The sequence below is a fragment of the Puma concolor genome, chromosome A3 (genome assembly GCF_028749965.1).
Source record: "Puma concolor isolate L17-30 chromosome A3, mPumCon1.1.hap2, whole genome shotgun sequence".
NCBI classification, from domain to species: domain Eukaryota; kingdom Metazoa; phylum Chordata; class Mammalia; order Carnivora; family Felidae; genus Puma; species Puma concolor.
In genome coordinates this window covers 133,364,525-133,391,491 of record NC_141669.1, presented here as the reverse complement: position 1 = coordinate 133,391,491, position 26,967 = coordinate 133,364,525, and the positions used below count along the sequence as shown (strand labels likewise).

At 42.4% G+C, this 26,967-nt stretch overlaps 1 protein-coding gene across 2 annotated transcripts in view; it reads right to left on the bottom strand.

The window, feature by feature from the left end:
• The window catches only part of DOK5 (docking protein 5), a 154,682-nt gene that overhangs the window by 124,472 nt on the left and 3,243 nt on the right, over positions 1 to 26,967 (bottom strand). Inside the window, exon 2 of one of the 2 annotated variants that reach the window (XM_086702530.1) lies at positions 23,266 to 23,376. The exons of the other annotated variant lie outside the window; for it this stretch is intronic. Within the exon in view, the coding sequence (XP_086558656.1) occupies positions 23,266 to 23,376 (111 nt within the window). The remainder of the gene's footprint in view (positions 1 to 23,265; positions 23,377 to 26,967) is intronic. 2 annotated transcript variants of the gene reach the window in all.

The following is a 26,967-nucleotide window of genomic DNA, read 5'->3' as shown; positions in this document are numbered from 1 at the left end:
CTCAGTTGGTTAAGCGTCCGACTTTGGCTCAGGTCATGATCTCACGGTCCGCGGGTTCAAGCCCTGAGTCGGGCTCTGCGCTGACAGCTCAGACCCGGGAGCCTGTTCCAGGTTCTGTGTCTCCCTCTCTCTGCCCCTCCCCTGCTCGTGCTCACGCATGCGCGCTCTCTCTCTCTCAAAATAATAAATAAACATTAAGAAATCTTTTTAAAAAGTTATGCTGCATGGCTCACAAAGTCATGGTAAAGCTTCATAAAGAAGTACACGCAAATGTTTAGCTTCGCCCTGCGTGCATCACAGAGAATATCCAATAAATGGTAACTATTACTGTCGTTGTTGTTGTTGTAACTGTTGGAGTCTGGTGGCCCTGACTGTCCTCACACACAAATGCTATTTTGTATTGTCATGTGCAGCACAACGGGCAGGCAATGTCGATCAAGCCGGTCTTGCTGAGCCCTCTGGCTCATTCCCATTCTAATGGGCTGCTCTTTCAACTCCAGAAGCCCAGAAGTGAAATCAAGTGGATGCATTTGCAGACAGGGTGTGCTCCCAATAGCGACACAGGGAGAGTCATTTCGGCCCAGTGAGCACACAAAGCCAGGCAGCCTTCCAATCCAGCCCAACCTGGGGCAATGTAAGTGAACTCAGGCGAGGCAGGAAAAGGATGGGCTAACTGGATTCTGGCAGATCAGGAAGGAGAAATGTTCCCTCTCAAACTAGGCCACGGGATCCCATGCCGAATCCATTTAGAAAGCCTACATGATGTTTCTCTCAACATTCTAACAGTATTGTCCATTTTCCCAATTAGTCATTATTACAAAGTGATTTTCTGAGTATACGTCTCTGGCCGTGGTTTAGAGAGATTAGCAACAAACACCGCACTTAACCATGACCAGAAGTTTAACATGAAAAGGTTTATTCTCTCTTTTAGTTTGAGTAAGAAGCTAAAAATCATGCAACTATAAAGTGTAGAATAGACTGCTCTAAATGTTATGGTATTTCAAGTACATATATCTTAGGATTAAGTATAAAGAGTAACGGTTAATTACTGAGGATTTGTGGACAGGGAAACAGCTGCTTCCACAGTCACTCTGCCTAATCAAGGAGGGGAGAAAAGAGAACCCACAGCAAAGAAAAAGTGTAACGACTTTGTCTCTCAGAGCAGCGTCATTTTCGGGCCACAGCATGTAAACAAACAAAGACTGCAAAGAAAAGGAAATGTAAACTGGTATTTTTAAAAGTGTCCGGAACTCTCGCCGAAAGCTTCCGGTGGACATCTCTAGGTCTCCAGGATAAGTGGATGGTTTTTACTGGATCGGCCCTTAGGCAGGGTTTTTCTCCTGGAGCTGCGGAGGCAGGGGTCAGGGTGAGCCCGCACGCAGGCTGTCCTGGAATGAAATCTCTCTGGGATCAAAACTATAGTCTTTACCAGCAAGAGTTAGTTTCCCACCTGTAGAATTGAGAGAAGTGGAGAAGAGGCAGAGGAGAATATTCTAGTCTGTAAGAAATAATCTTGTCATCACCTTGCCTTAAACCTTTCCATTTGCTCTGGCTCCGTGTGCGTGACAGACGAATAACATAGGAACGTGAATGTAAAGAACTTACCTCCCCAGCTTCCAGCCCGCCAGTGGCCTCCCTTCATACACGGAAATACGTCAAAACCTTTCCAAGAGCGTATATGCCCTGCATGCTCTAGGCCTTGCAGTGCTTTGCAGAAACAACCTTGAACACTTCCTCACCATCGCCCCCTTGCCCACCCACCTCCCTCTCAACACTCTCCCCCCCACCCAGAGTTGAACTGCTGCTATTCTCAACGTGGGTCACGCTTGATTACAGCTTCAGGCCTTCGCCTGAATTCCCTCTGCCCACAAGACTCACTTCCAAATCGGGGTGCAGCGACGTGAAGGGAAACAGTAGTAAAACTTTGTGCTTGTGTGTGGGTGTCCGGAATAAGTCAGAAAACAGGCTTTACTAAAATATAACAATGTAATGTATGGATTGATCGTAGAGCCCATGAATAATTAAGTATAAAGATATCAGGAGTTATTTTTTTCTAATTGAATGAATTACGTGGTCAAAAACGTTTGAAGCCTGGGAGGCTAAGACACGCTCTGTGTCTTACAATCCCATCTCAACCCGACTGCGCCTGGAGAAGCCCTCTCTAGGACACCCTTCCTCCAAGCCATCCTTGACGTTCCAAAGCAGGACTGGAGGTATCTCCGAGGGGGCTGGCTCCTCCCATTCCTGTCTCTCACATTCCTCTCTCCTCACAGCGGCTAGTGACAGCTTAATCATTTCACCTCCTACACAGATCCTTCCACTGCTTCTCAACCCACTCCTCACGGTGGACTCTAAATTCGACAAGATTTGGCCCCATGTAGATCCTCAGTCTCATACAACTGGTCCCTCTGTCCTCTGGGCTCTGGCCCCACTGTCCTTAAGGATTTGTTCTGTGACCACAGGAAGCCCATTTTGGTCCGAGGCTCTTTGCCTACTTCTTTCTTCTACCCAGAGGGCTTTTCCCAATTCCAAATCTTTGAACATGGCTGGGTCCTTCTGGTCACAAGGGCTCAGCTTTCCCTGACCACTCAATCTAAAGCAGACACCCACTCACTGTAGCTCTGTACTGTCCAATATGGCAGCCATCAGCCATGTGCGGTTTTCGAGCACTTGAGATATGGCTAGACCAAGTGAAACGTGCTGTAATGACTAAAATTTCAGATTTTGAAGACTTAGTAGAAAAAAGAAAGTAAAAATGTCTCATTAATAATTTTTTATGCTTTTATATGCTTTTTAAAAAAAATTTTTAATGTTTGTTTATTTATTTATTTATTTATTGTTTTATTTATTTTTGAGATAGAGAGAGACAGACGTGAGCAGGGGAGGGGCAGAGAGAGAGCGAGACACAGAATCCGAAGCAGGCTCCAGGCTCTGAGCTGTTAGCACAGAGTCCGATGCGGGGCTTGAACTCACAAACCGCGAGATCATGACCTGAGCCGAAGTCAGACGCTGAACCAACTGAGCCACCCAGGCGCCCCTATGCTTTTACATGTTAAACTGATAGTTTTGGATATATCAGACTAAATAAAATATATTATTAAAGTAAATTTCACCTGCTGCATTTTTTTAAATGTGCCATCTAGAAAATTTTAAATTGCATACACACAGCTCACACTATCTTCCTGTTGGACAGCGTAGCTCTAGAATATGTTTAATTTTTCACGTAATTCTTAGCTCCACCTACCGGTCTCATTTATTTACCATGTGTTCCCCACCCCTGCACCCTAGGATCTCCCTGAAGGTATAGTGTCTTGCTCACACTATACACATCCATGCCATCCAAGTTCCTGGCACACAGCAGACCCTCAAGAACGATTTTCAAAACAAATGAGTGATTTTACAGCATCGTTTACACCAAGCTACTTTTACTGGGCACTTAGATGCATTATAAAAAGAAGGTGGATTATCTCTACTTTACAGATGAGGCAGCGATATAAAAAGACTAAGTACGCTGCAAATTACTAATTTCACAGAAATCACGATTTGGACCCAGGCAGGGTCAGTGATACCCCCAAAGCAGCACTGCCCCACACAGTGATCTCATATATAATTTCTGAGTATTTATGTGTCTTCCCAGCAGCACAACGAGGACAGGGACAGGAACTCATCCACTGTTGTTTACTGCTGACACAGAGTATAACACACACACACACACACACACACACACACACACACACACACACACACACAGAGTTCTCAGTAATAACATCAGTCAGGGCAATAGTAACAGTGAACATTTACTAAGTGGCAGGCATTGTTCTAAGCGTTCCCACCTGGAGGCCTAACAGTCCTCTCAAAATTAACATGCTCGATGCTGAATTCTTAATCTTTGCTCCCAAACCCGCTGTAGCTCCCGTTTCCCCACATTTCAGTTAAGAATAATCTTATTCTTCCAGTTGGCCAAGTCAAAGTATTGAAGTCACCCCTGAATTTTCTTCTTTCTTTCCCAGGGCATTTGGAGCCTGTTCGCAAATCCTCCTGCTCTTACATTTACAACATATCCAGAACCTGACTACTCCCCACCACGCCCACGCCCACGTCCACAGCTATAACCACGGTCCCAGCTGCCCGGAGCACAGGAATCGCTGCCACATGAACTCCCAGCCCTTGCCTGTGGCGTCTGCAGGGGCCAGAGTGATGCTTTTGAAACGTAATCCAAAGCACACGCCATTCCCCAGGGCATTCCCCAGACCGTTCAATGTCTTCCCTCTTGCCGAGAACAAAATGCAACGTCCTTGCCCGTGGCCAAGGAAATCCTACGCCCACTGATGGCATCTTCTCCTCTCCCACTGCTCGCACCACTTCGGGTACACTGGCCTCCCTGCGGGCCCTCGAACACCCCTCCCTGGTGTCCACACACCTCCACTCCCCTCCCTCAAGTCTAAATTCGGAAGTCACGAAACAACATATACATCCCCCCCCTTTTTTTTTTAATTTTTATTTTAACTCCAGTTAGTTAACATAGTGTTCTATTAGTTGCAGGTGTACGATCCAGTGATTCAACAATTCCTGACACTACTCAGTGCTCGGCGCGAGAAGGGTCCTTCTTCCCCATCTGTCTTCCCTCTGGTAACCATCAGTGTGCTCTCTCTTGTTAAAGGTCTGATTGTTGGTTTGTCTCTTTTCTTCCCCCTTTGTTCATTTGTTCTGTTTCTTAAATTCCACATGTGAATGAAATCACATGTTATTTTTCTCTCTCTGACTTACTTCGCTTAGCATTACACTCTCTAGCTCCGTGTTGTCGCAAATGGCAAGATTTCATTCTTTTTATGGCAGAAGAATATTCCATTGTGTGTATATTCCATTCCAATCATATTCCAATAATAGTCCATCATATATATGTGTATATACACACATACGAATATGCCACCTCTGCTTTATCCATTCATCAATCAATGGACACCCGGGCTGCTTCCATAATTTGGCTCTTGTAAATAATGCTGCTATAAACATACGGGTCCATGTCTCTATTTGAATTAGGGTTTCTTGTATTCTTTGGGTAAATACCCAGTACTGAAATTGCTAGGGCATAGGGTAGTTCTGTTTTAAACTTTCTGGGGAGCCCCCATACTGTTTTCATAGTGGCTGCACCAGTTTGCATTTGCATCAACAGTGCACGAGGGCTCCTTTGTCGTCACATCCTCACCAACACCTGTGGATACCTGCGTTGTTGATATTAGCCATTCTAATATCGGGTGTGAGGTGATATCTCCCTGTAGTTTTGATTTGCATTTCCGTGACAGGAACGGATGATGGACATCTTTTCATTTGTCTGTTGGCCATTTGCGTCTCTTCTTTGGAGAAATGTCTGTTCATGTCTTCTGCCCATTTTTAATTGGATTATTTGTTTTTGGGGGGTTGAGTTTTATAAGCTCTTTATATATTCTGGATACTAACCCTTTACTGACGTGTCATTTGCAAATAATCTTCTCCCATTCAGTAGGCTGTCTTTTACTTTTGTTGTAGGTTTCCTTCACTTTGCAGAAGCTTTTCATTTTGATATAGTCCCAACAGTTTATTTTTACTTTGGTTTCCCTAAAACACTGTATGTAGTCTTATGTTAAGAGCCAAACCATGTACTGAGGACTGTAGGTGTGACTTTGTTTTATTTCTTACACCTTGGGATTCTCAGCCTATCCCTATAACCAGTGAATGGATGGACGACTGCAAAGCAAACAGAATGTCAGCTTCATCTGTGTCATGCTGACAGATTTCTAGTCTGAAAAACTGGTCTTTGTCCCACCAGACATTGCTGACGATGGTGTAAATTGGTGTGGCCCTTAGGGAAGCTAATTCTTAATGTGTATCAAGGGTCATAAAATTATACAAACTTTTTAGCTTCCTAATCACCTCCATTGCAAGGGAACAATCCAAAACATGGTCCAAGTTATTATAAGCCTGAGTGTTATTTGAATTAGAGACAATTTGACTGTTTTAACTAGTGAGTAATCATGTACCTACTCAATGGAGTATCATAGGCTTCAAAATTATAGTTTTAAAGATTGTGTAACTGTTTGGAAAAATATTTACACTATAACACAATCCATTTTAGAATATACATAGGATATGACATGTAAATATCTAATAGTTGCGAGGCTGTGAAATTTTAGATGGGTGGGGGGAAATGCTAAGTATATGTACTAAAATAATAATTTTATATTGGGGTATTAGGTTCATATTATTTTATTACAAGGGAAAATATTGGAAACCCAGGAAAACAATAATGATAAAAAGAGGGAAAAACCATTTATTGACAATGATGTGGTCTTTCTTATTTTCTTTGTGTCCAGTGTTCAAATTTAGTTAACTATATTGAATGAGATGATCTTGGTCACTAAAATTCTTCCCAAGATTCTGCTTATGGAACCTAGTCTATCCCAGTGTTCTGTTTTCTTAAAGGAATAAATAAACTCACAAAGAATGCTCAAACACCCCAGCTGTACTGTCTCTCCATTGTTTTTCAAGCCAGTTGTATGACATTCACTTTGTCATACAACTTTGGCTTTTATTCACATCCAGTTTTTAGTTCTTTTCCTCACTAGCAACTTTGCAAGTTTCTTATATTTAATTTTTTTATTACGTTTCTTTATTTTTGAGAGGCAGAGAGAGACAGAGCATGAGAGGGGGAGGGGCAGAGAGAGAGAGGGAGACACAGAATCCGAAGCAGGCTCCAGGCTCTGAGCTGTCAGCACAGAGGCCAACACAGGGCTTGAACCCATGAACTGTGAGATCATGACCTGAGCCAAAGTCGGACACTCAACCGACTGAGCTACCCAGGTGCCCCAAGTTTCTTCTTATTTTTAGAGAATCAGGTAAATAAAATAGGTCAAGAAAATATTTTCAAAAGGCAGTCCTACAGTAGCATTTCAAGGTAGTCAGCTTAGTCCTATTACAGATACTAAAATGACAAGGACAGGGGCGCCTGGGTGGCGCAGTCGGTTAAGCGTCCGACTTCAGCCAGGTCACGATCTTGCGGTCCGTGAGTTCGAGCCCCGTGTCGGGCTCTGGGCTGATGGCTCAGAGCCTGGAGCCTGTTTCCGATTCTGTGTCTCCCTCTCTCTCTGCCTCTCCCCCGTTCATGCTCTGTCTCTGTCTGTCCCAAAAATAAATAAACGTTGAAAAAAAAAAATTTAAAAGAAAAAAATAAAAAAAAATAAAATGACAAGGACAGGACAAAGACACCGCATTAGTGTAATAGAGATTAAGCAGAGAAAGGCATGGGTCTGAAATTCTTGCTCCTTTGGTTCCTAGACTGAATAACCTGGAGTAGGATGATTATAGTATGATTCTCTGTAAGCCCAAGTCCTTCACCTGTAAACTGAGGACAATGTAAGGTGTTGAGACTGTATTCAAACCTCAAGGGGGCACGATCCTTTCCCTCTCTGCTTTATGGGACAGTCTTAAACAAAATATGTTGACTACACAATTTATATAGATCATTAGGACCATGGCTCTAAAATAGTTAATGTAATTTTGCTTCATAAGAACAAACCCCAACACTTGCAAGGTAACACAGAAAACTGGAAGTGAACAAACTATCAAAGCAAACTGTAATTCCACATCAGTTTGATTTGAAAATCTGACCCAACCTCCTTTTCCCATTTTCTCTTACTCCCAAAGCTGCCATATTGAAATATCGCAGCAGAAGAACCCAGATCCCATCTTTCTTTCTTGACAAACTGGAGTTGCTATTGTTCCCCTGATAATATGATAAGTAAAAAGACAATTTAATCTTCTAATTTACGACAGCGAGCGAGATGTTGCTGAAACCCTGAGCTATCAATGCTGTTAATTAAAACAACATTAATAATGATCACTAAAGGAAAATATTATTTAATTCTAACTCGGAAGATGTCTTCTAATGTTTCTGATAAAGCCATAATAATTCTGCTAAGGTGCAGGCAGTACTGCGGCCTAGCTAGCTCTCCTCCAAAGGAAAACACACAGCGAACATGACAAATGAATGGCTTTACATAGGGACAAACGTGATCCACTGCAGCCCAAAGTCCCAACCACTACATAAGCGGAAAGCTCAGCGCCATTACCACATGAGGTCTCTTAGGACAACACCATATGTAAGTATAAGCCCTTATATAGAGAATGGATATTCAGTGTATTTTTAAATAAAATGAATTCAGTAAAAATCTCATCTCCCAACCAATGTTCTTTGGCTCTGGCCAATTAGGGTCCTAATATGTGTTTTTGTTATACTACAAAAGATATGAATGTGCATTATGAAAATACATAAACAGGAGCACCTGGGTGGCTCAGTCGATTAAGGGTCTGACTTCAGCTCAGGTCATGAGCTCATGGTTTGTGAGTTCGAGCCCCGTGTCAGGCTCTGTGCTGGCAGCTCAGAGCTTGGAGCCTGCTAAGGATTCTGTGTCTCCCTCACTCTCTGTCCCTCCCCCTCTCATACTCACTTGCTCTCTGTCTCTCTCTCTCTCTCTCTGCCTCAAAAATAAACAAACATTAAAAAAGAATTTTTTAAAATAAAAATACATAAACAAACAGATAAATAGATAAAGAAATTGAAAAGCATACAAGTAAAAAGCAATGACCACCCACCCCACCTATCTTCCACCGGCCCCACTTCTTAGAGGAAAGCACATTTACTTTATAAAAGTTACTACCGGAAACCATTCCTTTCTTCATTGTTCTGTGCCCAGACAGAAATATATTATGTGCACACATATGCACCGAAATGCCTCTTTTCCCTGCCATTTGTTTTTTTCTCATATGCCACAATATATCAGGACGATTTTCCAGGAGATATAACAACGAAGTAGAATAGAGCAAAATTTGAAGGCTCCAAATTTTCAGTTGGCGATTTTTCACCTTACAACTGATTATACTACCTTTCAACTGTCCATTCCTCCCTTTGAAAGATGCCCTTTCCCAACACCTTAATTACACAATCTTACATCCTAATCATAAGAGCTTGGAAATAGATATTCAAAGGGTGAAATACCAGCGTGTTCTTCAAAGGCAAGACTACTAAATTTGACATTTGAAGTGGACCAAAAGTTTAGCCTTGTTGCTTCCACAAAGCAGTCTCTGCACATTTCCGGGGCATGGTGTTCACTTCTGACTCATTAAGGACCCACGATGTTCCTGACAGAATGTTTGGCTTACAAATCCACATGAACAATCAGCCAGGCTCTCCAACTTCAGAATCTGCTTTTCAAAGTAATCTACAAGCCACAAAATACACTTCACCGATTATTTTATGTAATTTTCACACACCCGTATGAGACAGGAACTGTAATTACTGACACCATTTAACTGAGAAAACAAATTAAGAGAGATTAAGTAACCTGTCCAAAATTAAAGTCAGTCAGTGGCCTAGAAAGATCTGTCTGCCACCCATCACCGAGGTTCATGATCTTAGCCCCCCAGGTCGTAGACTTCACAGCTTGATTCCTGAGGGGCCAGAGCTCTGGCAAAGTCATTAAATCTCTTTGGCCTCAGTTTCCCCATCTTTAAATATAGGGATCAGACAAATCAATATGAAATCTTTTTTACTTTGGGGCGCCTGGGTGGCTCAGTCGGTTGGGCATCTGACTTCGGCTCAGGTCAAGATCTCACAGTTCGTGGGTTTGAGCCCCATGTCCGGCTGTGTGCTGACAGCCTGGAGCCTGCTTCAGATTCTGTGTCTCCCTCTCTCTCTCTGCCCCTCCACCACTCATGCTCTGTCGCTGTCTCTTGAGAATGAATAAACGTTAAAAAAAAATTTTTTAAACTCTCTTTTACTTTGAATGTCCATTTAATCTGTCCCTTTTCTCCATCCTCTGGTTTCAAAACTTGAAGATATTATTCTTTTTATATGTTATCCTTAAATTTAATAAAGTATTCACTTGCATGCCTCTCTAGGTCAGAATGGTAAGAAACGTTTTTTAATAACCCTTAAATTCTCCTTGTTAGTCATTTTTCCAACTAATATGCCAATGCCTTTTTCAGTTTGAACCTTTGGAAGATGAAATGAAAAACTGCTGATTTCCAGCTCCATATGCCTAATGCCCATCTAAAACCACGATTCCAAATTCCCTGGAACGCATGACCCCAACTTGTGGGAAGCTGACCCACTCTTTGAGTTAACATTAGAGCAATTAGTCTAACAAAAGGATTTTTCATCTTAGAAATATTCAACTTCATCTATCTCTGAAAAATAAGCTTCAAAGTTAAACACCCGTAAAATGTCCAATCTTCTTCACACACTTTATCCTGCACCCATCTCTCTCAAGTGGATTTAACTTTAGAAATTTATTTCTGTATGATAAAGAACTTTTTCAGCCCCATGTGTAAAACTGTCAATCTCATTAAAAGGTAGCCCAGCAGCCCGAGGAAATGTACTTCTTTCTAAATCTTTAATCAATCTTGAAACATCTGCCAGTCAGCATATCTTCTGTAACTCCGTCTATCTTACAAATGTTCCCCAGAAATTTACAGTTGCCCAATGAAACTGACAGTTATGAAAAAAAAAAAAAAATCAAATTGTCTCCTGTAAGTGAGCGGGCTACTTGATGGCCAAACACCCTGTTCAGGAATAAAGTAGAACCAAATACAGAGACAAAAGCATTCCTTTTCCCTCTGGCCACAAGCTATAACCAGAACTCTCCTTTTATGACGGCGTAAACAGGTACTCAGGACAAGGAACTATAATCAGGACTTTCAGGGCAGAAGAGCTAAAGTAATATGCATATAAATCTTGCCTACTGTTTATAGGGAACTGCTTCCTCCCAGAAAAAAAAGAAAAAAAAAGTTGATACTATAATTTATGGAGTCCAGATTCAATGTAAGAAAGTGGTTAAGGTATTTTCTTAATTCATTCCCTAGATGATTCTACTGAAGAGACTGGAGCATTTTAACAACCTAATAAAGGAAATAAGCTGCCAAACTTTTTATGGAAATTAAATCAATGAACCATTTTAGTTTTGAGGACAAGTAGGTAAAATACAGGGAGAATCCATGAGCCAACAAATCAAGCAAAAATACATTCTTGCAAGAGATCACGGAACCTTCTTTGGAAGGCTGAGCTAAAGCTGTGGCTTTTCAATTACAAATCGGATTGTTGCAAGCTGGGTTTACTGGGAAGCATATTCTAAGGAGATTTGAATTCTGGAAGTTCAGTGAGAAGGGCTCCCAAGAGCAACAGCTAGGAGGGAGTCAAGGGTGCAAGTCAGCTGTGATGTGCCCTCTACCATAACCTCTGAATATCCCCACTGTTGACCAGGTAGCAGGAGCAGAGGGCTTAGCTGCAAGTTGCCAGTCTACACTGCTCTGAGCACTCCCAGCTGGAGAATGGAATGTTTCAGTCCCCGCAGGGCAGGGGGACATCTGGGAGGCCCAGCACAATGCCCACTGCACAGGTTAAATCTAAACCTGGGCAACCTTTCCACAGTGAGGCCACAGGTGCTGAAGGGTCAAGCCCAATGGGAAAGGTCCAATACTCCCAGATTACGATGGTGTAAGAATTAGGGTCCTACTAAGGCTCCCAACTGGAATGTTGAAGGGGCCGTGGGTAAAAGCATGGAGGGCTCAGCCCCTACCCAGGAGGTCTACTGATCAATGAAACACAACAATAAAGTTAAGAGCTTGGAGGAATTCTTCAATTCACTCATTCATTCATGCATTCAACAGTTACTGAACTCCCATAATGGGAAAAAGCAAAAAGCCAGAGAGGAACATGCCGTGCCCTGTGGAGCCCACAGATTCTTGAGGGTAACATCATCAAAACGATATTCTCAAAGCATATATTTTGAAACAGCCATGAGTGTCATGAAGAAAAATAAGGCAGCACTGCCCAACAGAACTCTCTACAATGATGGAAACATTTTGTATCTGTGCTGCCCAATACGGTAGCCACTAATGAAATGTGGCTGGTGTGACTGAGGAATTGAGGTTTTTTGTTTTTTTTTTTTTTAATTTTAAGTTAATCTTAATAAATGTAAATGTAAAGGGATACAGGTGGTGAGGGGCTCCTCCCACCCCTGAGATCCAGGGGATGGCATCATAGTGTCAAGAGAAGCATCTCCAAACCAACGACACGCCAGCTGGGACTTTCTGGATGAGAAAAAAAGTAGGGAAAGTAAAAGGAAGAGGAAGAATTGTCTCATCCATGAAACCACATGTGCATGGGCAGTAATGAAGGCAAGAGAACCTGGCCAGTGGAGAAACTCAGGAGGGCGTGTTTCTCTTGAACACTGACCTGGGGGACGCGCTGATCTGAACACCGACGTGGGTGGCATGAGATACGGCAGGGTCTAGATCACAGAGCGTCTGGAGTACCTTATGTTCATGTGTCAGGGGAAGGCATTTGAGAATATTTTATTTTATTTTATTTTTTTTTTTTTTATTTTTTTTAAATTTTTTTTTTTTTTTCAACGTTTATTTATTTTTGGGACAGAGAGAGACACAGCATGAACGGGGGAGGGGCAGAGAGAGAGGGAGACACAGAATCGGAAACAGGCTCCAGGCTCTGAGCCATCAGCCCAGAGCCCGACGCGGGGCTCGAACTCACGGAGCGCGAGATCGTGACCTGGCTGAAGTCGGACGCTTAACCGACTGCGCCACCCAGGCGCCCCGAGAATATTTTAAATACAGGTAGGGTAGGATTAGGTTTGGTATTTTTAGATGATCAATCTGCAGTAAACAGAATAGATCTGGGGAGTGGGGGCTGAACTGAGGAATGGAGGCAGGAGAAAATCTTTCAAGAGTTACACACACACACGCGCACGCACACACACACACACACAAGTTAGGACTGGCAGAAGTAAGTCCTGTACTCTTGAGCGCTCTCGGTGGGAACACACCTGATACAACCTCTTTGAAGGCAAACGGGCTCTATTTATCGAAATCGGAATGTGCACCACTTTGCAAGAGCAACTCCTTTTTTTAGGGTTTACCTTAGATATACAGTATCATGTATGTAAACAGGTGTGCACAAGGATGTTCACTGCTTCACTGTTTAACCAAGAATGAGAAATTGCCTTAAAGTGTCCAATAATGGTATTAACTAATTAAAGAATTTGTAATACAGCCAAATAAATGAACAATGGGCATTGATAAAAAGTTCTAAAAGGTACTTCGACATAAAGAAAAGGGACAGGGTATATACAACAACATTAAACATGAACCCATGCGTGCAGAATGAAGCATACAAAACCACCTGTATTTCTATGTGTGCCTATGCACACACATCTTCACACAAATAGACAAGAATCTGCCCCCCAGAATGGTATACCTGGGAAGTGAGACAAGTCTAGGGTAGGAGAGAAACTGCCTCTTCATTCTATTCTTTTTTGCATTGTTTTATTTCTTTGCCATGCACATGTAATGTAAAACACTAGTTAAAAAGAATTGATACATATACACGCAGAAGCCATCTTTTGTTGTAGTTAGAGTGGGCTCCTTCCCTCCCTCTCTGTCTCCCTCCCTCCCTCCTTCCTTTCCTTCCTTCCCTCCTTCCTTCCTTCTTTTCCTTCCTTTCCCTTTCCTTTCCTTCCTTCCCCCTTTTCCTTTCCTTTCCTTCCTTCCCTCTCCCTTCCTCCCTCCGTCCCTTTCCTTCCTTCCTTCCCCCTTTTCCTCCCCTTTCCTTCCTTCCTTCCTTCCCTCCCTTCTTCCTTCCCTCTCCCTCCCTCCCTCCTTCCTTCTTTCCTTCCCTCCTTCCTTCCTTCCTCCCTCCTTTTCCTTCCCTTCCCTTCCCTTTCCTTTCCTTCCTTCCCCCTTTTCCTTCCCTTTCCTTCCTTCCCTCCATCCCTCCTTCCTTCCTTCCCTCTCCCTTCCTCCCTCCTTCCCTTTCCTTCCTTCCTTCCTTCCTTCCTTCCTTCCTTCCTTCCTTCCTCCTTTTCGTTCCCTTTCCTTCCTTCCTTCCTTCCTTCCTTCCTTCCTTCCTCCCTTCCCCCTTTTCCTTCCCTTTCCTTCCCTCCTTCCTTCCCTCCCTCCCCCCTTCCTTCCCTCTCTCTCCCTCCCTCCTTCCTTCTTTCCTTCCCTCCTTCCTTGCTTCTTTCCTTCCTTCCTTCCTTGCTTCCTTCCTCCCTCCCTCCCTCCGGTTCATTTCTTTCTTGCCAGAAATTGAACTCTGTCTTCTGGAAATCCGAGGTGAATAATAAATTTAAAAAGTCATCTGTTTTTGTTTGGGGTCTGACACCAGTCCCAGCAGCGCAGTGCAATCCAAGTTTTCTCTGCTATGTTCCACTCAGGAGGCTGATGGCAGGGCCACTGGGAAGACCTGTCTGGGACAAAACAGGATATTTTGTGTGCTTGGGCACACTCCTCCCCGTGCATCAGCGTACTTCCGGCACGGAGGTGGACAGGTGGTGGGACAGGAAGGTCAGACAGTAAAATCTCCACCTTGCTGCAACAGGAGCTGAGGTGTGAGAAGTTCAGTGACCTGCTCTGGTCACAGCAGATGGCCAGCAGTACCAGGACACGGGGAAAAAAAGCCCTTTTGATGCCCGCCCGGTTTTTCTCCTGCACATGTCTGTCTGCCTGCATTGAGGACTGCAGCTTGGATGCTGCAAAAGGGCTACAACAAAAAAATCACACAACGGAAGTGCACGAAACTCTGGGCGTTTCGTGGGAACTACAAAAACGTACACACGTTATCTTCTAGGGTTACTGTCTACTTCATAATATGTCCTTTCAGGGTTTCATTCATACTTGAATGTTTGCTCAGCTCCTACTATGTGCCCAGACACTATTTTAGCCACTGAGAATTCCACCATCAACAAAACTGAACATCTTATCCTCCTGATGCCTAGAGGCCAGTAGAAAAAAGTGAGTGATAAAGAAAGGAATAATTTCCAAAAATCGTTACAGTTGTGAGGAATGATCGTGGGACAAGAGAAAATGGAGACGAGACAGAGAATACCTGACAGAGGCCACTTGCAACTAGATGGTCAACAAACAGTTCCCTGGGGAGGTGACTTTTGAGCCGATGACTGGAGTGAGAGCCAACCACCATAGGGCATGACAGATAGAAGGGAGTGGTGAGAGCACAGGACATGCATGGCAAAGAGCTTGTCCCCTAGGAACAGAAAGGAGCTGGTGGCTGGAGCTTAGAGAGAAAAGAAAAGAAGGAAAGAGAGGCTCAAGATACAGCCCGAAACAAAGTCTCCTGGTTCTTAGTATCTAGGAACCACATAAATGGAATGTTCAGAAATTGCATCTCATCGATGGCGCCTCCCAGCCAGACCTGTTTGAAGCATGTGACCAGACTGGCCAAGTTAATAAAAATATTGGCTGGGCTGCATTAGTCAATATATATTTATTTGATTCAGTAAACACCTTTTTACCAATATACGTTGATCCAATTTTCAGTTTTCTAATTTTATTTTTGGAATAAACATAAAAAACACAGTCACGGGGGCGCCTGGGTGGCTCAGTCAGTTGAGCATCTGACTCTTGATTTCAGCTCAGGTAATGATCTCAGGGTTCATGGGTTCAAGCCCCGCGTCAGGCTTTGCGCTGACAGCATGGAGCCTGCTTGAGAGTCTCTCTCTCACCCTCTCTCTCTGCCCCTCCCCCCACATGTCTACATTTCTCTCTCTCTCTCTCTCTCTCAAAATAAATAAGTAAATTAATGACAGCCTTCTTACATAGCATGACCCAGGAAGGTGCTCTTCTAATAAAGTAAATCATCTCTTACGGCTTTCTAAATCCTAGTAGCAACTACGTTTTAAGTAGAACGTCACTCTAAAAAAAAAAAAACAAAAAACAAAAACAAACTATAAAACTGAAAAGATTCTAATCATAAAATTGCCAGGAACTCAACCTCAGAGGAGAGAAAATCTATATACAAATGGGTCCATCTTTCATTTGTTCGATTAGCACAACTCTGAAAAAGCTCTCAAGAGAGCATACTTTTGCAAGATGAGAGGACACAGGCATATTCTCATAGATGGCAGGGCAACTTTGATACAAGTGTACATGGAAATACACTTTGGACAGTAGGTCCCACTTCTAGGAATTTATTTCCCAGTATGGTCACCACTGGGTGAGAGGAGGGGTAATCTGTGGCACCTCTTGTACCAGAGAAGGAGAAGAATTACTTGAATGTTCTACAACCGACAGGCAGCTTCGATTCAAACTCATGTTCTGTCACATAGCTGCTGGGTGACTTCAACAAAAACTGAACCTCTCAGGCACTCAGCCTTGTGATCTGTAAAGTGGGCATAAAAACACCTACTTCATGCACATATTTGAAAATAAATTACAGGAAGGAAGGAAAGAAGAATGAATAAATAATCAAATATACAAAATGTATTTATACACTGGAATCTTGTCTAAATTATTGAAAAGCAGGATATATTACTGAATAAGAAAACTATGTCACAGAAGAGTGTGCAATTATATACTGCACACATGTGCACACACACGCACGCATGCACACACAAAACTATTCAGACACATACTATTCTGGAATAAACTATTCCCAGTAGTTGCTTCTGGGAACTAGATTCCTGGGGACGAGGATGAAAAGAAAACTTACTATTCAATGTATAAACTTTGTACCTTCAAATCTGTACCAAGTATACATATTACCTATTACAAGAAAAAAAAATCAAATAAAATTTAATTTTAAGGGGGTCAATCTACATTAACTGCTGTATTCCGATACTGAAGGTGCAGACTTCATACCAACAACAATTATGAGAAATTCTAGAACATTCTACCATTGAGGCATAAAATCTGCAACAAAATTAGGTGGGATATAAACTGGATATCCATTCTATTATTCTGATCTGCAGCAAAATCAGGGACTCTTTCGGTCAGCAAATATTTAATTTTTTTTCATGTGTATTTATTTATTTTGAGAGAGCGAGCGAGAGACAGACAGACAACACAAGCAGGGGAGGGGCAAGAGAGAGTGAGACTCCCAAGCAGGTTCTGCAGTGTCAGCACAGAGCCCGACATGGGGCTCGATCCCACAGACTATGAAATCATGACCTGCCCTGAAATCAAGAGCTGGGTGCTTAACTGACTGAGCCACCCAGGCGCCCCCCGGTCGGCAAAACACTGAACTCTCACTATGGGCTGGGGATACACAGTGAACAAGAAGGCTAAGGCCTTTGGCCTCATAAAACTTACCCTGTAGTGGGAGAAGAAATAATCTACAAAAAAATTATGAAGAAAAATATCTGGCACAAATGTTAAGAAAATGTAAATATCCTGTGCATACTCTCAAATAGAACAATGTTCTAGAGGGATGTGAGGAAAAGACTTTTTAGCTGTAGCGGTCACGGCAGGTCGTTCTGAAGCAGGAATTCTAAATTAAGATCTGGAGACCAAGAGGGAGCCAGGCAGGAGAAAATCAGAGAGGAGAGCCATTAATGGAGATCTATTCAAACTGATGAAGACCTCTCAGGGCAAAGTCCCCAGAACACGTTCCTTTCAAGCCTCACTTCCCACCACATTTTACATCTGAATTCGCGGACTCTGAGAACTAGACTAGTTTCCTAACATCTCAGTTTGGAGCCAGTGTTGGTAGAATACAACCCAGGCTCAAAAGGTGGTTCTTGGGCAAATCAGCTAAAATATCTGCATATATGGGGGCGCCTGGGTGGCTCAGCCAGTTAGGCGGTCAGACTTCGGCTCATGATCTCACGGTTCGTGAGTTCGAGCTCCGCGTCAGGCTCTGTGCTGACAGCTGGGAGGCTGGAGCCGGCTTCGGATTCTGTGTCTCCCTCTCTCTCTGCCCCTCTCCGTCTCCCACTCACACTCTGTCGCTCTCTCCTTCAAAAATAAATAAACATGAAAAAATTTAAAATAAAATATCTGCATACTTACAGACAGACACCTTGAACCCTGAAGAGACTGTTCATAGGAAGCCTCAGTTTTGCTAGGGGACTCAAAGAGGTGTGATTTCTTCAAGGTTTTAAAATAAATTTCTTTTATTGAATTAATATGTGGCTTTAAGATAATAAACTGCAGTTTTAGACTTTAATTGCTTTCCTAAACGGTGAAAGTTGTATGAAGGGAAAGCTCAGAATTCCTACTAGTGTTTCAATTTAATTTGAGTCAGTCTGCCCATAGGACAGACTTACTTCTCTTTCTATTAACCTCTAAAGTATTCGTTGTTACACATAAATGAAGAGAAGACAAAATAAAGGCCTGGGCAAACCTGAGATATATTTGGGGAGGGGAGATTTAGGGTGAGAAGTGACATATATACTACGCTACATTATGGTGATATCCGATAGAAGTTTTGTGTTTTGAAAATTTTTTTAACATTTATTTATCATTGAGAGATAGAGACAGAGTGTGAGCAGGGGAGGGGCAGAGAGAGAGAAGGAGACACGGAATCCAAAGCAGGCTCCAGGCTCGGGGCTGTCAGCACAGAGCCGGACGTGGGGCTTGAACCTGTGAACCGCGAAATCGTGACCTGAGCCAAAGTCAGATGCTTAACTGACTGAGCACCCAGGTGCCCCTCAGGTATAAGTTTCTTAAGAGGATGGTATTGAGTACATGGGGTATTTGTTCTTAGGACCTGATTTTTAAGATATTTGTACAAAATCAAGCTATATGACAACTGCACGTTTTACAAAGAAGGGTTACAAAACCTACTTCAGAAGAGAAGGACAACTATCCTGAGTCACGCACAGGCCGCCATTTGGATTCGTGCGGTCCCTAAGAGCTCACCACCTACCTTCACTGTTTTTGCCATTTCATGGATATGAGTTCATTATCCATTAAATAACTTCACTTTGTAGATTAAATAAGCTCATTTAAAGAGGAAGCCACACACTTTTATCTCAAATGGAAAACCAATTATCACTAGAAGTTAAATGTAAAATTTCATGCAATATAAAGTTAATGAATACAATAAAACAGAAGACTGCCACTCGAAGCCTCTGCACCCAACGGTGGCTCCTTCTCTATTAAAAGGCCTTCAGGTTATCAGCTCTTTGAGATGAGTTGAATAAGAAATAGTGCTTTTATTCTCATTTTATGATTCAATGTTGTTTAGTGCCCTAATAATTTCTTTCTCTCAAGATATACAATTCCCACATTCGGAGACCACGGTGAGAGTTAACAGGCAAGAATACTGTGGTCAGGCTTTCACTCAAAGGTCTGCCATTTTGTCAATATATTCAACTCTGTATTTTCTAAGATGGCATTTCATAAGCCCAATGCTGCAAAAATGTATTACTGAAGTTCACAGTGGGGCGCCCAAGTGGCTCAGTCAGTTAAGTGTCCCAACTCTCAATTTCAGTCAGGTGGTGATCTCATGGTTGGTGAGTTCGAGCCCCAGGTCAGGCTCTGCACAGACCATGCAGAACCTGCCGGGGATTCTCTCTCTGCCCCTCCACAGCTCGTGCTCTCTCTCTCTCTCTGTCTCTTTCAGAATACATAAACTTTTAAAAATTAAAAATCAAAAAATAATAAAATTAGCAGCAAGAGGAAAGTAAAATGCCTTCTGTTTTTCATTACAAAAGCCATGATTCTTCTGCTGAGGTATGAGTGAATTAATTTTTACCAGCTTATTTTTCTGAAAGACAATGAACAAGAAATATCACCTCAATCTTTCGACAATAAAAAAATAAAACTCAACATTATCGCCAGTCATTAAGTTCCTACTACTGTAAGTCACGAATAGGGTTAAGAGTTTGATACACTTACCTTTTATGAGAAGTGTATTATTAACCTTATTTATGTACATGATGAAGCAAAGTTTCAGAAAGAGTATGCAATTTCCTCAAGGCCATAGACTCAGTAAGTGGCCAAGTTGAGATCCAAAAGTAAGTGTCAGTCCCAAATGTATGCTATTTCCACCATGGAAAAAACAATGCATCAATTCAATTATGAAAGAGAGGCAGAGAGGGAGGAAGGGGAAGAAGCAGAAGAAAGAAAGAGAGAGAGAGAGAGAGAGAGAGAGAGAAAGAAAGAAAAAGAAAGAAAGAAAGAGAAAGAAAGAAAGAAAGAAAGAAAGAAAAGAAAGAAAGAAAGAAAGAAAGAAAGAAAAGAAAGAAAGAAAGAAAAGGAGAAGAGGGGAGGAGGGGAGGGGAAGGGAGGAGAGAAGAGAAGAGGAGGGGAGGGGAGGGGAGGGGAGGGGAAGGGAAGAGAAGAGAGGAGAGGAGAGGAGAGGAAAGAGGTGTTCCAGCACGATGTGTGGAAACTATAGTCAAGATTATCTTAAAATTCATATCAAAATGCAATGGAACTAGAATACCTAAAACAATTTTGAGAAAGAAAAATAAAGTGGGAGGAATCCGTCTTCTCTGTTTCCGGACTTATTGTATAGCTACACATATAGACACATGGAGTCATACTGCTGCACATATCCGGGCATACGGAGCAGTGGAACAGAATACGGGACTTAAGAATAGAAACACCTAAATATGCTCAGTGGAGAAAAGACAGCCTTTTCAACAAATGGTGCTGCAGCAATTGGCCATATGTAGACAAAAAATGAACCCAGACCTAGAAGCACACCTTCTACAAAAATTAACTCAAATTGGATCATGGGCTGAAACGTAAAAGGTAATACTATAAAGCATCTACAAAAATATATGTGGAATCTTGGTCTGGGCTAAGTGTTACTACCGAAAGCATGACCCACAAAAGCAAAAAAGGAATAAACTGGACATCATCACAATTAAAAACTTTTGTTCTGGGGCGCCTGGGCAGCTCAGTCGGTTGAGCGTCAGACTTCAGCTCAGGTCATGATCTCAAGGCTCGTGGGTTCAAGCTATTCGATTGGGCTTTGTGGTGGTAGTGCAGAACGCACTTGGGATTCTCTGTCTCCCTCTCTCTCTGCCCCTCCCCCGCACGTGCACACGTTCTCGCTCTCTCTCTCAAAAAATAAATACACATTAAAAAAACAACTCTTTGCTCTATGAAAGACCTTGTTTAGAAGGTGGGAAAGACAAACTACCTAAGCTACCTACTGAGAGGAAACATTTGAGAACCACAGGTCTGAAAGGACTGCTATCTCGAATATATAAAGAACCCTCAAAACCCAACAGTTACAAAATAAGCAACCCAATTAGAAAATGGGCAAGAGACATACACAGGCATTTTACCAAAATGTAGGTCCACATGGCAAATAAGACATGAAAAGATGCTCAACATTGCTACCCGTTAGGGAAATGGAAATCAAACCCACAATGAGATATCACCACACACACATCAGAATGTCTAAAATAAAAAACAGCGAGGACATCAAAAACTGGTGCCATCAAATGCTGGCAGAGAAACCAGATCATACGTTGCTGGTGTGAACACAGAATGGTACAAACACTGGGAAGAATAGAAATACTAGACATGCAAATACCTATAATACCACCCAACAGTAGCACTCCCTAGAGTGCCATTTACCTAGAGGTATGAAAACCTATATTCCTGCAAACATCTGCACACAAACTTTTATATCTGCTTTATTCATAACAGCCCCAACCTGGAAACCACATTAAATGTCCTTCAGCAGATGAATGGCTAAGCAAACTATGGTCCATCCATTCCATGGGATACTATTTAGCAATAAAAGAAGGAATGGGCGGGGCACACGGATGGCTCAGTCAGTTAAGCATCCTACTCTTGGTTTCAGTCAGGTCATGATCTCTTGATTCGTGGGTTCAAGTCCCATGTTGGGCTCTGCATTGAGCGTGCAGCCTGCTTGGGATTCTCTGTCGCCCTCTCTCTCTGCCCCTCCCCTGCTCACTCTCTCTCTCAAAATAAATAAACATTAAAAAATAAAAAACAGGAATGAACCATGACAGCCACAATAATCATGGCAATTCCAGAGAAGTATGTGGAGTAAAAAATAAATAAATAAATAAAAGGAAATCCCCCCCAAATCCCAACAGGTTACATACCTACGGTTCTACTTATAGAATATTCTCAAAATGGCAACATTATAAAAATGGAAAACAGATTCGTGGTCATCAAGGTTTTAGGGCTGTGGGAAGGGAAACAGGAGGAGAAGCTATAAAAGGGCAACATAAAGGACCCTGTGGTAAAGGAATGTTCTATCTCTTGGCTGTATCCTGGTTGTGATACTATACTATACATTTCAAGGATGTTGCCACTGGGAGAAACTGGGTAGGAGAGATTCCAGTGCATTATTTCCTACAACTGCATGTGAACCTACTATTATCTAAAGTTTGGGGCACCTGGGTGGCTCAGTTCATCAAGTGTCCGACTTCGACTCAGGTTACCATCTTGTGGGTCACGAGCTCAAGCCCCGTATGGGACTTTGTGCTGACAGCTCAGAGCCTGGAACCTGCTTCGGATTCTGTGTCTCCCTCTCTCTGCCCCTTCCCTGCTTGTACTCTGTCTCCCTCTCTCTCTTTCAAAGATAAATAAAATAAAATAAAATAAAATAAAATAAAATAAAATAAAATAAAAAGATCAACAGCCTGGGTGGCTCAGCTGGTTGAGCATCCAACTCTTGATTTCATCTCAGATCATGATTCTAGGGTTGTGGGATCGAGCTTCAAGTCTGGCTTTACATTGAGCGTGGAGCCTGCTTAAGATTCTCTCTTTCTCCTTCCCTCTGCCCCTCTCCCATACGCACACACTCTATCTAAAATAAAAATAGAAATAAAAATAAAAGTAAAAGTAAATAAATAATAAAATTTAAAAAACGTTCCTTTAAAAAATGAGACAGTTGGGGCGCCTAGGGGGCTCGGTCGGTTGACCGTCCGACTTCGGCTCAGGTCACGATTTTGCGGTTCGTGGGTTTGAGCCCCACGTCAGGCTCTGTGCCAACAGCTCGGAGCCTGGCGCCTGCTTCGGATTTTGTGTCTCCCTCTCTCTCTGCCCCTCCCCTGCTCATGCTCTGTCTCTCTCTGTCTCAAAAATAAATAAAAACATTAAAAAAAAATTAAAAAATGAGACAGTGGTTCTTAATCTTGTGGAAATTGTGGGAGGTGAGAGGCCTGGTGGGCAGGGTGGTCCAGACCTCCAAAGAATCTGATCAAAGTTATGAAGCACCACCCCAGGAAGGTCACCTGCACTCTATCCCAGAGCTTACTTAAAGGACTCCACTCATGAACACAGTACACACAAGCTAACATTTATGTTCTCTGGCAACCAGGGCATGAAGAGAGGCTTATAACACTAGTAAAATAAAGACAGTCTCCCAACCACTCAGCAAAGATCAGCTTCCCGATACTTACTCAAAATTTAGCCATCTACATTCTAGAAAGAAGCTATTTTAACTTCCACATTCACACATATCTGTGGCATTTCTAAACTCACAATTTCATTTTGAATTTCAGAGGAACACGGGTTGCAGGAGGGAAGCATCATAATCTCTTCCTGGCTCAGAATATCCAAAGGCTTTATTTCCACCCAACTCGAATCAAATTCCTTGAAATAAGAGGAAAATCAAATTTGACCTCCCTCGTTTCACAAAAACAGAACGGGGAGATTTCTGCACAGATCGCTGCACTTCAATATTTGACCTGTTGCTCAGACTAATTCACCCTCAAGTACAGTGAATATATTAACCTCGTGTTAACAATACAAGTCCAGGGGCGCCTGGGTGGCTCAGTCGGTTAAGCGTCTAACTTTAGCTCAGGTCATGATCTCATGGTGTAGGTTTGAGCCCTGCCTCAGGCTCTGTGCTGACAGCTTGGAGCCTGCTTCGGATTCTGTGTCTCCCTCTCACTCTCTGCCCCTCCCCCACTTGTGCTCTGTCTGTCTCTCTCAAAAATAAATTAAAATGTTAAAAAAAATTTGAAAAAAAAAACCAATACAAGTCCAAAAATAGACTGTCAGGCCTTCAGGATGGAGACTGGACCTCTTGATGGTTTACCCTGATCTTAACACTAGCATGCACTCAATAAATATGTGATGAATGATTTAAAAAAAAAATGAAATCAAATACAGCCCCAAATGAAAACTAAATTCTTAAAATATCCAAGATAAGGATTTTCCATAAAAATTACAAAGCTACTTGAAAAATAAATATTTCTAGTCAATGAATGTATATGATAAAAAAAATACATTGGCAGATGTATGGGGGAATCATCACATCAGGAATCTGGTTTATGCCTACATACAAAGTCACTAAATTGGCCGTTCTTTGCTTAATTCAGTTTTAAGGAGGAGGATGAAAGGTTGGTTTATGCATAATTAGTCATAACATCCACCCGGCCCATCAAATAAAGATGACTAAAATACCAGCTGAAAAGCACTTCTGACACAGAAGCCGCAGAAATGGATTCACATGGGGACACTGAGTGGTCCTGACTTAGGCGTGTGTATCCAGTGTATAGGACCACGAATTTCACTACTGCAGAGTCGAACCTCTTTCTCCTGAGGAAGAAAAACAGTGCTCCATGTATCTCACTGAATGGTTGAATGTTGATATTATGGCCATAACTCTGTCCAGGTACCATAAAAACAGTGGATTCTCTATGAATCACCTAGGGATCCCCAAACCCTAAATATTATAGCTGCTTGGGCATAGTGGATCTGGTCAAATAGGGAAATAAAAGAGTAAGAAAATATTCTGCCTAAAATCTGGCCATTAACTAACCGATTTTTCAAATCCGTTCTCGGCCGTCCAAGAGAAAGATCCCCAAATTAACAGAAATTCCCCCTCGTCTGATGAGCTCATTCAAACTGAAGTTCCATGGAGAGGGGTTTCTCTGTCCCTGGTTACCTCTGTCATTTATCTAAGGCTTGTGAAAAATCTTACAAAGGCAAATACTCTTTCTATACCTAGCCTCACTGCCAACCAATATTTGTGCTTCTACATTAATTGTTGCACGGGTATTAAGTTTGTTTTCCAAACTAAACAGCAAGTTCTTGGAGAATGAAAGCTTATTGCAGTAGAAACAGGAAACATAATAACCACCTAACCATCATCGTCCCTAACAGCACTGGTAGTGAGAAAGACGAGGAAGAAACATTAATTAGGGGGTCGCCCAGGTGGCTCAGTCGGTTGAACGTCCGACTTCGGCCCAGGTCATGATCTCACAGCTCGTGAGTTCGAGCCCCGCATCAGGCTCTATGCTGACAGCTTGGAGCCTGGAGCCCGCTTCAGATTCTGTGTCTCCCTCTCTCTCTGCCCCTCCCCCCCAAAAAAAAATTATAAATAAATAAATAAATAAATAAATAAATAAAGTAAGTAAGTAAGTAAAAAGAAACGTTAATTAGGTTTCCACTGTGTCAAACCATTGTGTTAAGACCTCTGTAAGGATCATCTTTTAGGTGGGTATTATGAGTATCCTTATTTTTGCAGAAGACTGAGGCTCGCACATGTTAAGAAATTCACCAAAAAGTCACATAATCAGTCGCTGAATAGGATTTTAACAGTCTCATGTCAGAGTGTATGCTCTTAAGCCAGTTTGCACTAATGGATTCATTCATTCATTTGCTCAATAAATCTTCATCAAGAAGACTGCTGATAAAGTGCTACACACCATTCCAGCACTGGGATTCAGCTCGAATTAACAGATAGAGAAGTCACAGCCCTCATGGAGCCTCCTGTGCTATTGGGAGGATACAGGCAATCAACACATAAAATCAACACACCAGTACGTGAGGGGATGATAAGCCTAGAGAGAAGCAATGGAAGGATTTGGGTGGGAAGGAGGAGGCAACAAATAAAATTAAGGATCTGGAAGGCCTCAGTGAGCTAGTGGCATTTGAAGAAAGACTGAAGGAGATAAGGAAGCCATCCAGGAAGGGGGAAGCCATACTTGGGGGAACAGCATTCCAAGCAGAGGGAACAGCAGGAGAAAGGGTTCTCAGTCAGCATAGGAACTTCAAGCCCAAGGTAAGTCTCTTCCCATGAATTGCAGGGAAAGGGACTGGTGGTCTGCGCAGGCAGGGAGACAAATTAGGAGATTATTATAATATTACAGGGAGGCGATGATGGGGACTTGGACCAGGGTGGAAGGGGTGGATAATATGTGACACAGAATGTAGATATATTTCAAAGACAGAGCCCACAGGATCTCCTGATGGACTGGTTGTCAGAAGGAGATAAAAGGAGACAGAAATGTGCCCTAAGTTTGCTTGTTTGCCATTTGCTTGCCTACTGGATTCATTTTTACCAGGGCAACTAAAATTTTGGGACCTCTAGTGGCTGAGTTGCAGACTCCGGGAGAAGTCTGGATGAAACAATCAAGGGTTTTGGATGTATTAAGTTTGAAGACTCTTAGACGTCTAGGTAGGGATGCAGGCTAGACAGGAGAAGAAGCTCCTGGTGTACAAGAACATCCAGAATGTATTTAAAGGCGAGTGATCGAGAGACTGCATGTAGATGACGTGAACAGGTCTGAATTTAAACTCTGAGGCTTACATGGCAATTACTGACTAGAAATTCTCTCGGCTGCAAAAGAAGAAACCAAGTGAAGAGAGTCATAGGATACCGTCTAAGCCACACACTTAGTCAGGTTAATGATGTGCAAATCGCCCGATTCGCCACCCTGCTAAGAATAAAATTTTTAGTGCCTTTTGTGGATTAGCCAGATAAGTGTAGACAACTGTTTCCTCCCCCCAATCCCCACACCGCCAAAGCCCCCCAAATTGTGGCACAGACATTCCTCAACAAACACAGTATCCCGAGCACAGCTTGAGATCTCCATGAACAATGTAGATGAAGGTATGAGATATGAAGATACTGAGACTTTCGAGTTAAATGAGTTGAATTTCATTAACCTCTTTGATGTTTACAGAAAAAAGTAAGTCTATATGTACAACGATTGCTTAATCACTTCAACTACAGAAGATCTCAACTAAAAGTGAGCGCTTATCTTTGGTCCATTTGAATGGAGATGGTCTTAAAATGTCTCCTGTCCCACTGTAAAATCACTTAAATCTATGGAATTTGTAAAAACTTCACCCAATGAAACCATCTAGAACTGAAAAACCATTTATGCCATTTATGGGACACTTTTAGACAGAAAGATATCTACAACCCCCCATCCTTCCTCCAACCCTAAC